Genomic DNA, 14,284 nt, shown 5'->3' on the forward strand with positions numbered 1-14,284 from the left:
TGGATATTGGTAGGAGCAGCAATTGAGGGACATTAGCCAAGAGGTAAGGAAGATGGAAGGTGGAGGACCTGCGGGATGATCGCTTAGCTGCAGTGAGGGAGGTTGGCCAGGAGAGGGTTGGGTAAGAGACATCAGCAATGCAGAGGTGACGAAGCTTATAGGAAAGGGAGGGCCACTAGCTGATAAAAGGGCCAAGTCATTTTATCCACTGGAAGTGAGGATTGGTAGCAAGGGGTGGGAATGTTAACTGAGGAGGTTTGCGTAGGTCTTGTCTTCTACTTGGACAGGTATCTCAGTCCCACATGTCCTCCTACATCCCCTATTCCAAAATAGCATTTCACTTTAATTCAGCAAAATATTGTGAACACCAGAAATGCACCAGGGCTCAAGGTATCATGTGACATGATTACTTCTAATCTAAACCACATCTCTGCCAGGCAGGCATTGCTCCACATTAGAGATGAGAGAGCTCAGATCCCACAGAATGATTTGAACAGAAGCCCAGTGGTTCTGTGAAGGAAGATCACACCCTTAGGCTACAATAGAGCCCAATTTTGAACTCAGATCTTCCTGCCTTCAAAGCTGCTGTCCTGCCACAAGGGGCTTTCTCAGTCATTGAAGGTGCCAAGGAGCCCCAGCCCCTTCTAGAGGGGCCCTCTCCTGGCCAGTCTGCTCCATTCCACTCCCTGTTGTCATTGCAGGGTAGCTCCCAGGGGGAGGATTCTGTGAGTGGTTCTCAGCGAACTTCCAGTATCTATGCACGAGAGGCCCTCATCGAAATTGACTACGGTGACCTGTGTGAGGATCTGAAGGTGAGGATCGGCCTCGGGGGTTGGGGGACATTTTCCCACTGTCCAAAGAGTAGGTCAGCTCATCTGGGGATCCTTTGGAAACCAGGGCCAGAAAGAGGGACAAGCTGGCAAGAGAGGGAGGGTCGAGTTATGATCCAGGGTCGCCCCCTATATGCATGGATACACCGGCACATCTTCCTCCCTGACCTCAAGTTGCGCCCATCCCTGCCTGCTGCTCATCTTCCCCTTCCGTGTGTGTATGTCTCAGCCCTGATGCACACACATGGAACAGGCTCCTGCACAGACAGAGCTCAGAGGTTCCTCAGCCCTCTGTCCCAGGCGCTCTTCTCATTTGGCTTTTTCTCATCCTGGATCTTTCTTTCAGCTACCATCTTTATGCTAGGTTCCACAGGTATCTCAGATGCCAGCCCTCCTCCGCAAATCTGCCCCTTCTCCTCAGAGCTGGCCACAGGTTCAAACCAGAAATCTGAGCCTCATGCCAGATTCCCTCTCTCACTTGGCCTATTCAGTGAATTACCAAGCCCTATCCATTCTATCTCCTAAATAGCTATTAAGTCCTCTTTTTTTCCTGTTCCTACTAGCACAGGCCACTTTCACCTCTCACATGGACTACAGGAGCTTCCTAAATAGCTTCTGATGCTTTCCAATCCATCATTATAGCAGGGGGAATTGGTTTTTTAAAAACTTTTTATTGTGGATGTTCTCAAATATACAGAGAATGCTATAATGAACCCCTAGGTACCTATCACTCAGCTTCAGCAATTAGCAACATATGGTCAATCTTGTTTTTTATACCCTTCCATCTCCCCGTTGGCCTATTTTATTTAAATCAAATGCCAGATATTCCATTCATAGAAGGACTCTTTAAAAAGACATAACCACAACTCTTTAATATCATCTAATACTTAGTAAATGTTTAGAGTTCCATGAACATCCCATAAATATCTTTTTCTTTTGCACAGTTTGTGTGTTTAAATCAGGATTCAAGTGAGGTCCATATGTTAGAATTGGTTTCTTCTAGTCTATAACATTTTTTTTCTTCCTATTTATGGAAGAAACTGGGTCATTGGACCTGCACAATTTTCTACATTCCAAATTTGGCTGAGTATGTCCCATCATGTTATTTAACATGTTGTTCCATCCCCTGTATTTCTATAAACTGGTAGTTAAGTCTAGGGTTTAACTGGATTCAGGTTCATCTTTTATTTTTGACAAGAATACATCATAGGTGGTACTCTGTGCTTGTGAACTTCCTTTCGTGTCGCATCAGTGGACACTGAATGTCAGTGCTGTCTTTGTCATAAGATTGATCGTTGTTCAACGTTCTTATGAAATATTCTTCCCAAAAGCTCAAGGATCTGATCAAGCTTTTATAACCACCAATTATAAGAAACATGGGTGCCAGAGGAACATGTTAAATAAAAGCTCAGGCATGCGTTCAGCCAAATCCATACTGGAAAGTAAAGGACAAAAGACCTGTTCTTTTCCATATAATGGGAAGAAAGAAAATAAATTCAGAGGGGGAACTTCTATCGACAATAGCAGACAAATCAACCCATTGGACTATGTGGCTCTCCGTTAAGTCCATTGCAAAGAAAAGAGAGAAAGGGGAATTTATAGATTAAATGAGATTTAAGAGACATGTCAGCCAGTTGCAATGTGTGTACCTTACTTGGAACTTGCTTTGAAAACCTGTAAAAAAAAATTTTTTTTTTTTGGTTTGTTTTTGTTAATCCTCATCTGAGGATATTTTTAGAGAGAGTGGAAAGGAGGGAGGGTAGGAGGGGGAAAGGGAGAGAAAGAAACATTGATGTGAGAGACACACCAATTAGATGCCTCCTGCACACACCATCAGGGCTGGGGATTGAACCTACAACCCAGGTATGCACCCTTGACCAGGAATTGAACCCAAGACCCTTTGGTGCTAGGAACAACGCTCTAACCACTGAACATACCAGCCAGGGCTATAAAAAAATTTTTTATGAAACCATCAGAACGATTTGAACACAGACCAGATCATTTTTGATGCTCAGGAATTGCTGCTTAATATTTTTAGGTGAGTTAATGGTATTGGATTTTATTTTTAACCGTCCTGTCTTTTATAACAGTGGTTCAAAATGGAGGTGGGGTGGATTTTGCATCCCTAGGGGACATTTGGTAATGTCTGAAGATATTCCTCACACCCACTTGTCACAACTGGGGTGGAGGTTACTATTGGCATCTAGGGATGCTCTGAAACATCCTGCAATACCTAGGACAGCCCCTACGGGAACAGTGCATCTGGCCCCAAATGTCAGCAGTGTGGAGACTCAGAAACCCTGCTTTGGGGGTCAAGTTGAAGTATTTATGGATGAAATGCTATGTCTCAGATTTGTTTTAAAATAATTGAACATAGAAAGGAATTAGGCATAGATGGCAGAGTATTTGCTCTGAGTTGATGATTATTGAAGCTGGGTAATAGGTACATGGGAGTTCATTATATTCTCTGCATTTTTGTGTATGTTTAAAAAAAGAAAATCATGAGCACTGAGTTCAGACAATGTTAGCCCTATCCATTTTCTTTTTAATCCACCTGAGGGAGTGGATTAAATTTTTTCCATTGATTTTTAGAGAGTGGATGGGAGGTGGGAGGGAGGCAGAGAGAGAAGGAAACATCCATGTGAGAGAGACGCATTGATTGGTTGCCTCCCTCTTGTGCCCAGTGCTTGAGTGGCGACCTATGAAACAGGAGGTCACAGTTTCTTCTTTATTAGCTAGAATACTGTAAAGAGAGTGTTTTTCTCATCAGTTGTTTGGTTACCCTGAGGTACAGTTCATGTAGGAAAGGCAGGATGTATATGCTTGATTCTTTCCCTTTATTACCATTTATAAGCTAATGAGTTCTTTCTGTGGCAATCTCAAGATACGTCCACTAAATTGTTTTCTTATCATTATGAACTTTGAGCTTTGAACACATTTGGTATGTTGTACTCTGGTGGTGGTTATTCTTACTGATCAAGTTGTCGCATCTTTGCCAGCGGGAACTCATTCAAGTTGGCTTCTGAATCATTTTGACACAGCTCTTGTAGTCTTTGATATCTTCCTTGCTTCCTGGTACTTCAGACTCGTCCTCTACATTTCCTACCCCGTGTCCTGAATTAGCCATTTCTCTGAAAAGCTCTTATCTTCTTTTAGTCGGAAAATGCTATTATTTAGTGACTACTGTCGGGACACTGGAGTGCTTATAACTGCTGAGTTGCTTGGTGCTTCTAGAACTTTTTGGTAGACTGAGGTACGAAATGTATTTTTTTCTTTTGAAGGAACATGTATCATGAGTTTATATTCATACTTCCAATTTAAATCATAATTCTTACAGTTCAACATCATTGATTTTATGTTTGAGTCTCCATTTACTCTTGCTAAAAATCTTGGTTCCTAGCTACACTAACATAGTAACATATTTACTCTATTCTGTAATAGTTTGGAAATCACAATAAGATACTATTAGCAACAATTTAATTTTTGAATGCTGTCTAAGATTTCCTTGAGGTTCTTTTTTGTTGTTAAGCTAATAGGTCATTGGGCATGTGTTTCTGTTTTAAAGTAATTTGAAAGAATTCTCTCTTTAGCCAACTTAATATAGAGTCAGGTGTTTTTGTTTAGTTTTTAGTTTTTGTTTTATATATTTTATTAATTTTTACAGAGAGGAAGGGAGAGGGATAGAGAGTTAGAAACATGGATGAGAGCAAAACATTGATCAGCTGCCTCCTGCACACCCCCTACTGGGGATGTGCCCACAACCAAGGTACATGCCCTTGACCGGAATCGAACCTGGGACCCTTCAGTCTGCAGGACGACGCTCTATCCACTGAGCTAAACCAGTTAGGGCTAGTTTTTAGTTTTTAAGGGATTGCCGTTTTTTTGCATTGTGATTAATTTTTCCCAACTTTAATTTTGAAAATGTTCAAATCTATAGAATAACTGAAAGGATAGTATAGTGATCATCCATATGCCTTTCACCTTAAATTCACCAATGAATATTTTTCAGTGTGCTTTCTTTCTCAGCTCGATTCCCTTCCCTCTACACTACACACTTTTTCTGTTTTTGCTGAACTGTTTGAAGGAAGCTGCAGACTTCAACTCTAAATGGTTCAGCATCCTGAGAACAAGGGATCTTCCTCCATAACCACAATTCCATATTACACCTAAGAAGAGTAACAGTAATTTCATATTTCATATCCTGCCCATATTCAGATTTCTCTAGGTGTTTCAAAAGTGTCTTTTATAAAAGCTTAAACACACCAAACTATGATCCAATCATATGTTGCTTTTGGTTCTTCTGTCTCTATAATTTCCATTAATGTGGAATATTCCCCTCACCTTTTTATTTTTTTTTCATAACTGATCTTTTTCTTTTTTAAAATATATTTTATTGATTTTTTTACAGAGAGGAAGGGAGAGAGATAGAGAGTTAGAAACATCGATGAGAGAGGAACATCGATCAGCTGCCTCCTGCACATCTCCTACTGGGGAGGCGCCCGCAACCCAGGTACATGCCCTTGACCGGAATCGAACCTGGGACCCTTCAGTCTGCAGGCCGACGCTCTATCCACTGAGCCAAACCGGTTCTGGCCATAACTGATCTTTTGAAGAGTCTGTGTGTTGCCTTTTATTTTTTTTCTATGTGTTGTCTCAAAGAATGGATATGTTAGGGGTACGTTATAGATATGGCAGTTTGTTTTCCTTGTTGCTTAACTTGTTCTTCCTGTGAGTTGGGAGTTTGATCTCTTCTGGAGGCTTGACGGATTTGGGTTAAGTAATTTTTTGGCAAGAACATTTCATTGGTGATGCTTTGTACTTTGGATTGCGTTATGCCAGGAGGCACATACTGTCAGGATGTCCCATATTCATGATGCTAAGTTTGGTCCTCAGTTAAGGTATCATGGCCAGATCTCTCAACACTAAACATACACTTTTACCTTTGTACATAGTTAGAAAACTTTAGGGTGATTTTTTGGCATCTTGTGAACATCTTGTTCCCCAACAATTGTTTTAAATATATTTTTTGGTTGAGAAATTTTAATGTTAACATTATTGCAGCTGTCCCCCCTTACTCCTCCCCTTTACCCACTTCCATCCACCCCTGCCTCTCCCTCCCTTGGCCTTCACCAAACTACTGTCTGTGTCCATGGGGTATTTGTATATGTTCTTTAGCTAATTCCTTCACCTTCTCTATCTAGTCACCCTACCCAACAATTTTTTTACCCAGTGTTTTCCACATTTTGGTTGAATTCTCTTATAATTATGTAGTCTTCATATGGTTCTAAAACAAAAAGTATAGTATAAGGCACATGAAGAGAAGTTTAGCTTCCTTTCCTGTCCCCGTCACCTCTCATCCTCTCTGTAACCATTTTAATTAGCTCTTGGATTATCCTTCTTTTTTGCTGCTGTACTTTTGAAAGACAAATACATTTGTATGCAAATATATTCATATTCCTTCTCTCAGATGAAAGGTAGCATTGCATTGAGTACCTTTTGTGTTTCACATATCCTAGAGACCACTTTACACCAGTATTTAAAAATCTTCACAAGGGCTTTTCTAAAATATATTTATATATATAGTCATGTCATTCCTGTGCTTAAAGGCATTCGGCGGAGCGTCACGTCTTTTGGATAAAGTCCAAACCTCTTAAATACTGAAAGGCCCTTCATCATCAGGCTTCCTCGTCTGCCTCTAGCCTTGACTCTTTTCGCAGCGTGCACGCGCGTGAACACACATACACACAGTTGCCACTTTTGCAATGTTGAATTGCCCTTTTTGTGGGGTGGAGGGGCTTTGAATTTTTTTATTGTTGTCGACACTATTACAGATCTCCCCCATTCCCCCCTCCCCCCTGCCCATCTCCACCCAGTGACATTTTTAAGGTTGATTACTCTTTTGAATTGCTTCAAATTCCTTGAAGGAACTATGAGCAAACCCCTGTTTTTGCATATGATGCCCCCGTCTGCCTAGAAGCCTATTCTCTCTCCGGCCTCACCATTCAGCCTGCAGGCCTGAGCTTAAACATATTCCTAGAAGCCTTCCCTAGCTGCAGAGTCTGAGTTAGGTGACCTTGTGTGCTGACCCCACATGTCTGTTGATTGGAATCTTGTTATCACCACATAGTGTCCTGATCATGTACTTGTATGCATTCCGCTGTTAGTCTGCCAGCTCTGTGAGCACAGGAACCAAGGCTCACAGGATGTCAGGGCCCTGGTGCCTGGCACTGGAAAGGCATTCAGTAAATATTTATTGACTAAAAGTGGCAGAAAGGCACAAGCCCAGACATGCATCGCAATATCCATAAAACCTAAAACCAAACGCAAGTGGAATTTGCTCAGATGTAGTGATCTGGTTATTTATTGTACAGTCCCGGCCAGCCTATGTGGGAGTCTCTAGGTCACCCTGGGATGGTGCTGGCTCTTGGCCTGGGCTGAGAGCCAGAGAGGGGCCCCACCAGCTGCTCCTGAGAGACGGAGAAGTTGACAGGGCTGGGGGGAAGGGCTAGAGATGAGAAAGCGGCATCAGCCTGTGGTTTCCGGGGGTGGCGGGATGGTTACTGTGGGAGGAACCGAGCTGGGGAAGAACCTGAACTGTACTCAGGAGCAGGTCCCCATGTGTTCAAGCATCTCTGGGGACCTGGGCTATGGACCCTGGCCCTCCTTGATGTCATTGGGCCTGGGGTTTACAGGATGCTCAGGCTGAGGAGGAGATCAAGCAGGAGATGAACACACTACAGCAGAAGCTGAATGAGCAGCAGAGCGTGCTGCAGCGTATCGCCGCCCCCAACATGAAGGCCATGGAAAAGCTGGAAAGTGTCCGAGACAAGTTCCAGGAGACCTCGGATGGTAGGATTTCCCTTTTTTACTTGGGCCCGAGATGAAGACAGGAGGCTGGAGGTGTGGCAAGGGCCTGTTATACATCCCAAGAGCTCCCTCCTGTTTTTACATGCTTTCTTACTTGAAACTCCCAAGAGGCCTAAACAGTAGGGGTTATCATGCCTGTTTTATAGTGGAAAACTGCTGCGGTTCAGAGAGGGCGAATTACCGGCGATGGTTACACAGCTGGTTGCTGGTAGAGCCCAGGGAAGAATCCATGTTTATGTGGCTTCAAACCCATGTTTCTTCCTTTGCACCACGTGGCCCGTCCACCAGATACAGCTGGTGGTGGGACCCTCTTCCTGGAACTCTCCCCAGGCATTCATTTCCCTCTGTGGGGTATCGCTGCTCTGTAGATTGTCATTTGCAGGTCATTCTTGTCAGACAACATGGTCCTCAGCCTTGCAGAGCCTGGGCACTGAGGAGTCACCTGTCTTTCCCTTGTGGCAGAGTTTGAGGCAGCCCGAAAGCGAGCCAAGAAGGCCAAGCAGGCATTCGAACAGATCAAGAAGGAGCGCTTTGACCGCTTCAATGCTTGTTTTGAATCTGTGGCCACCAACATTGATGAGATCTATAAGGCCCTGTCCCGCAACAGCAGTGCCCAGGTAGGCTGGAGCTCCTTACCCAACCAGCCCCTGTCATCATCAGTTGCCCTTCCCTCAAGGCTTCCTGTCCGATCCCCGTCCAGACCCAAGTCCTCACCCATCTGCCTCCGCCCTAGGCATTCCTGGGCCCTGAAAACCCAGAGGAGCCCTATTTGGACGGCATTAACTACAACTGCGTGGCTCCTGGCAAACGCTTCCGGCCCATGGACAACTTGTCAGGCGGAGAGAAAACTGTGGCAGCTTTGGCCCTGCTCTTTGCCATTCATAGGTAAGGCTGTGTCCGCCAGCACAATTGGTGGAGAGACTGAACTTAGGTCACTGGAGACTCTGGGGCCCAAGGATCTGCAGAGATCTGCAGGGGTGACGGTGTTCTGGTGGAATCGGAATTGCGCCCCTGTTTCCCTACCTACTACCACACCTGGCCTTTGTTTCCTAGGCCCATTTTCCCCACCATCCTCATCCCAGCAGCATGCCCTCACCAGCCCTGCATGTATTCAGTCCTCCCACCAGGGTGTTTCTCACAAGATTGCTGGCTAATCGGTCTTTTCCATGCAAATACAGTTTGACCGTCACCTGTCACCTATCACCCCTTCGTGTCTCATTCTCCTCCTGTTCCTCTGGGAAGCCTGTTTTGACCTGAGAAGCATACCTTGACCTTCCCCTCCTGAATGCCACTTGTACTTGAATATGACCCCCACAACCTAGTGCTGGATTGTACAGTGTCGTTCAGTGAGCATTTCTTGAGGGCCGCTCTGTACCAGCCCCTCTGGGGCTATTAATGTCACAGATGAGTCAGACATGGTCTTTGTCCTCAAGGAGCTTGTGGTTTAGTGGAAGCCAGATGTGTAAGCAGGCAGTGAGCTTGGTTTTGTAACCAGGTGAGGGTGTGTGCTGTGGATGCACAGAGGAGGGGCACCACCCACTGTAGAGAAGGATTAGGGCTGACCAGCGAAGGCTTTTGGAGGTAAAATAGGTAACACATGAGCAGGAAATGTAAAGAATGAGTAGAGCCCTGCCAGTGTGGCTCTGTGGTTGAGTGTCAACCTATGAACCAGGAGGTCACAGTTCAATTCCTGGTCCGGGCACATGCTCGGGTTGCGGGCTCAATCCCCAGTGCGGGGCATATAGGAGGCAGCTGATCAGTGATTCTCTCTCATCATTGATGTTTCTCCCCTCTCCCTCTCTCCTCTCCTCCCTTCTTCCTCTCCTCCCTCTCCCTCTCCCTCTCCCTTCCTCTCTGCAATCAATATATAAAAGAATGAGTAGAAATTGGCCAGGGAGAGAGGAGGCATTGCAGGCGGACTTTGTAGCATGTGTGCAGGCAGGGAGATATGAGAGTAAACTGCAGGTGGGCAGGGCAGACTTCTAGACGGCCTGGTGAGTATGGCCAGAGCCTAGGGCAGCTTCACCTCCCCAGCCAGCCTGGAGGCTCTGGGGAGGGCTGTGTCTGCTGATTCTACAGGATCCAGGAGCACAGGGCTGGTTGCTACGGAGGGCTCACTGGGTCTGGGCTCAGTTGGTCTGTTGGCCTTAGGGGCTTGAGGAACATGAAGGCCTGGGTTTTTCATTTCTGAAGAAGTGGAGGGGAATCTGACCTGAGTGATGGGCCCTGGGGCTGTTCTGCCCCACCCCCACCCCATCCATGTCATTTACCTATTGGTCCCGTCCCCTCCTCCAGCTACAAGCCAGCCCCCTTCTTCGTCCTGGATGAGATTGATGCCGCCCTGGATAACACCAACATTGGCAAGGTGGGTACAAGGAAAGAGGGACATCCCTAGGCTGGGGAATGGGTTTCAGGGGCCAGCTCCTGAATGTGCCCTAACTTTTCCTGCTGTTTGCTTTCTGTGTGGGGAGGCTGGGCCCAGGATCATTCATGCCCTGCTAGTCAGTGGCCTCTTCTTAGTATCTCATCTCCCTGTACCCCCGCCTCTGCTTCTGGTACTGACTGGAAAACACAAGGTATTATTAAGGCTTCAACCCTACTGTGTGTTGGTGGTCCCTTCCACAGGTGGCCAACTACATCAAGGAGCAGTCGACCTGCAACTTCCAGGCCATTGTCATCTCTCTCAAGGAGGAGTTCTACACCAAGGCCGAGAGCCTCATTGGAGTCTACCCTGAGGTAGGGCGGACCTGGAGCCAGCCCCACTCCCTGCCTGACTCCCCGGGGCAGGACGGGAAGGCCACAGTGAAGGGGTGCCGGGCGGGGAAGCACAGAGACTCAAGTCCTGAACGGCCATCTGGGCTGGTTGGAACTCTGCCCTGGAGGCTTACCCAGCCCAGCTGGGCAGGGCCATTGCATTTGGGGACAAATGGAAAAGCCAGGCATAGGCAGCCAGACAAAAACAGCAGCAGCATGCAGAGGTGGGCAGGGAGAGGCACATGGGACTGAGCATGGCCTCTCACACCCAGAGAGAACCACTGCTTGGGCTTTGGGCAGGTATGTAGAGAGGAGGCTTGAGGCCCCCAGTTCTGGGATGCTTAGACCCCTCTTAATTCTCTCCTTACAATTTCATTTTTCTTTTTCTCTCTCCTCCTTCAGCAAGGGGACTGTGTGATCAGCAAAGTCTTGACCTTTGACCTCACCAAGTACCCAGATGCCAACCCCAATCCCAATGAGCAGTAGCAGTTCTGCCCTCCCACCCTATCTGGATCCCTAAGCTGCCCATCTGCCAATCTCTGGATATTTGGCTTCCAACCTTCCCTTACCTCCTCTCCTTGTTTGCTATTGTCATGGGATTTAGGCGCTGCTATTGAGCACAAAGAGGAACAGAGGTGATGTTAAGTCTGGAGCAAAAACTCCTGAGCTACAGGGAGCATCCTGGCCTCTGTAAGGAGGTGCTGAGCTAAACAGGGCCATTGTCTATCCCCTCCCCCCAAACCTCGCCTTCCATCGGCCCATAATCATGGGTCTGTGGGACCCCTTGCATTTTGCTTGTGTGTGGGTATGTGTGTGTACATGTGGTTGTATTTGCAAAATAATGATATGATATTGGAGACTCATTTTAGAAGGAACCTAGGTTGGCCCTGGCCGGCGTGGCTCAGTGGTTGGGGCATCAGCCTGCACACTAAAGGGTCCTGGGTTTGATTCCCGGTCAAGGGCATGTATCTGGGTTGCAGGCTTGATCCCCGCCCCTGGTCCGGGTGTGTGTGGGAGGCAACCAATCAATGTATCTCTCACATTGATGTTTCTCTCTCCCACACTCCCCCCTCCCTTCCACTCTTTAAAAATCAACCAGAAAAAATATCCTCATTTCTCCAGTGAGGATTTAAAAAAAAAAAAATAATAAGGAACTTAGGTTGAATTTGACTCCAAGAGAGCTTTGTATGACCGCCCCCCAGAACTGGGCAAAGGTATTCAGGACCTCATAGGAAGGAGTCAGGCAGTCACATGAGACTGCCTGCATCCCCTCATTTGTGTTTTCATTTATTTGTGTATTTATCAAACACATTGAGCATGCTGTTTGTCAGGCTCTCTGATAGGAATGCAGAGCTGAGTCATGTGATCCCTCCTAAGGAGATGCATTGGGTTCAGGAGTTCCTGTGGTTAGCTGAATCATGTATAGGCACTTTGAATTTGAGGAGACCACCACCTCCAGGCTTCCTGGAGAAGGTCGGATTGGAACTGGGCATTAATAAATCGGTAGGATTTGATCAGGCACTAGGAACAGGGCCTGGGCACTAGGAGCAAAGCCCGGGCTCTAGGGACAGACAGTTGCAGGTTCTAGTCCCGTTTTTTAAAATTCAGAGGTAGAAAAAGTAATTCCTAGAAGAAATGGGTGTAGGAAACAACAGTAGAGGTAACAGAAGGGCTCTAGGCGCTTGGGAGCGAGGAAGGTAATGGTAATGCGCTTGGGGGCGGGGGGAGGAAGAAGCGCAGGTGTGCTTCCAGGAGGGAGAGCCCTAGTCCCATTTTTTTAGTCACTCACTCGTGTGACATTGGGCAAGTCATTCGACCTTTCTGTGCCTCACTGTTTCCTCATCTGTAAAATAGGGCTAACAGTATTACCTACCTCACATAGGTTTTAATGATGTCAAGCTTCTCACTGGAGGCCTTACCCCTGCCTGGAGCCCACTAGGTGCTGAACCCTCAGAATACAGCCTTCTCATATCTGGATCCCTGAGGGCTTCTGATCCCAGTTGTTAGGAACAGAAGGAGCCTCCAAATCTGGGAGATGCTGAATGTCCTGGTTACTAGGAAAGTCCTGGGCACTGATGGGGGAGGGGTTACCTGGTACGTGGACGGCCTTAGGAAATCTGTAGTTTCAATCGTATGTAATAACTGGGTGCCCGGGCCCCAACCTTATTGTGAGGAAGTAGGGAGAGGTGGCCTGGGCCACACCCTAGCCAAACACATTGATGTTCGTTTTGGGAACTAGATGCATTAGCTGCAGGGACCGTGCTGGGCACAGCCCGCTGCCATGAGGTCAGTCTGCATTTGTTCACACACACCACCAGACCATCACCCTGTCCTGATCTGCATACTGCATAGTTGTTTTTGAAAAGTTAAGTCAGTTCTAATTGCTCAAGTCATCCGCGAATCCACTCTTTTTAAGAAATTAGATGATTACAAATAAAGGTAGCCTCGCTCGCCGCCATTTTCCCTTCCTCCCTTAACTGCTGTTCGTTTGTTGTACATCTTTCTATCTAGACTTTAAGATTTTTACATATACTAATTCGTTGGAAGTGTTATTGTGTTTAATGCAGACGATATATATGGACATTTCCTGCAATTTGCTTTCTTGGCCTAATGCTTTTGAGATCAGTGCATGTGCTAATAGATTCATGCCATCCTTTGTAATCACTGTATAGATCGCCGTCATAAGACTATTTTATGGATTTGATATTACAAAATACATAGGAGCATTGTGTGTGTGTGTGTGTGTGTGTGTGTTTGTGTTTGTGTGTGTGAAAATTTACCTGTGATCAATGCCTAGAAGTTGAATTGAAAAAGTCATAGGCTATTTATATTTTTGTTTTTAATAGATACTTCCAAATTGCCCTCCTGTACCACTTACTCAGTATTTTCCTTCAGTTTGTCTTAGGTTTAACATCATGAACTTCAGTTTTCATCCTAAGTAGTGATATCATGAAATCACGGGTTTTATGTGTTGTTATGTTGTTTTTTAATGCATATTAAAAGGTATAATCAAAACAAATTTGTCTGTTCAATCAAAGAAGTCCCATACCACCAGTGTGCCGTAGTTTGGGAAGTACTGGCATAATTATAAGCATGGTTTGGGGGTCACCCAGGTTCAGATCCCAGCTGTGGCAGCTTGAGCCTATTCCTTCACCTGCATGGGCCTCAGTTTCCTCCTGTAGGAAAGGAGCTCATAGAAGCCTACCTTGCAGCCGTGCAGGGAGGATGAAGGGAAATATGTTTGAAGTACTGGCTGACACATTATCAGAGGCCTTTAAAGGTAGCGATTGCTGTTCTCCCCATTTACAGAGGGGGAAACAGGCCCAGGAAGGGTAAGTGACCCAGATAACAGAGTTTGAACTCGGGCCCTCCGATTCTGTCTTGGGGTTTCTCCACTGAGGGTGCTTATTCACCTTGGATTTGTACTTGACTCACTTGTGAAGCTTCTTCCTTTTTAAAAGTCAAAGCAATATGTACACAGGTTGGAAAATAAGGTTGCACGGAAGGGCTTATAATCAAAAGCAGTAGCTCCCTGCTGCACCTCCACAGCCGAAGACTAGAGCTCTGTGCCCTGGTCCTGCCCCTGGAAATCTTCAGTAGGGTGTGGGTAATAATCTAGATCAGCGGTTTTCAACCCTTTTTCTTTTTTAAAAAAAGTATATTTTTTACTGATTTCAGAGAGGAAGGGGGGGGGCAGAGAGAGAGAGAAAGATAGAAACATCAGTGATGAGAAAGAATGATCAGCCGCTTCCTGCACGCTCCTTATGGGATCGAGCCCGAAACCCAGGCATGTGCCCTGACAGAGAATCAAACTGTGATCTGGTTCATAGGTC

At 46.0% G+C, this 14,284-nt stretch overlaps 1 protein-coding gene across 1 annotated transcript in view; it reads left to right on the plus strand.

The window, feature by feature from the left end:
- The window catches only part of SMC1A (structural maintenance of chromosomes 1A), a 32,058-nt gene extending 18,596 nt beyond the window's left edge, over positions 1–13,462 (plus strand). Inside the window, exons 19-25 of the mRNA XM_081115444.1 lie at positions 702–812; positions 7,523–7,679; positions 8,160–8,314; positions 8,431–8,582; positions 9,993–10,062; positions 10,323–10,433; positions 10,854–13,462. Coding sequence (XP_080971570.1) covers positions 702–812; positions 7,523–7,679; positions 8,160–8,314; positions 8,431–8,582; positions 9,993–10,062; positions 10,323–10,433; positions 10,854–10,937 — 840 coding nt within the window. The 3' untranslated portion in view covers positions 10,938–13,462. The remainder of the gene's footprint in view (positions 1–701; positions 813–7,522; positions 7,680–8,159; positions 8,315–8,430; positions 8,583–9,992; positions 10,063–10,322; positions 10,434–10,853) is intronic.
- Positions 13,463–14,284: the final 822 nt, after the last annotated feature.

This window comes from Myotis nattereri, assembly GCF_964212035.1.
Source record: "Myotis nattereri genome assembly, chromosome: X".
Classification (NCBI taxonomy): domain Eukaryota; kingdom Metazoa; phylum Chordata; class Mammalia; order Chiroptera; family Vespertilionidae; genus Myotis; species Myotis nattereri.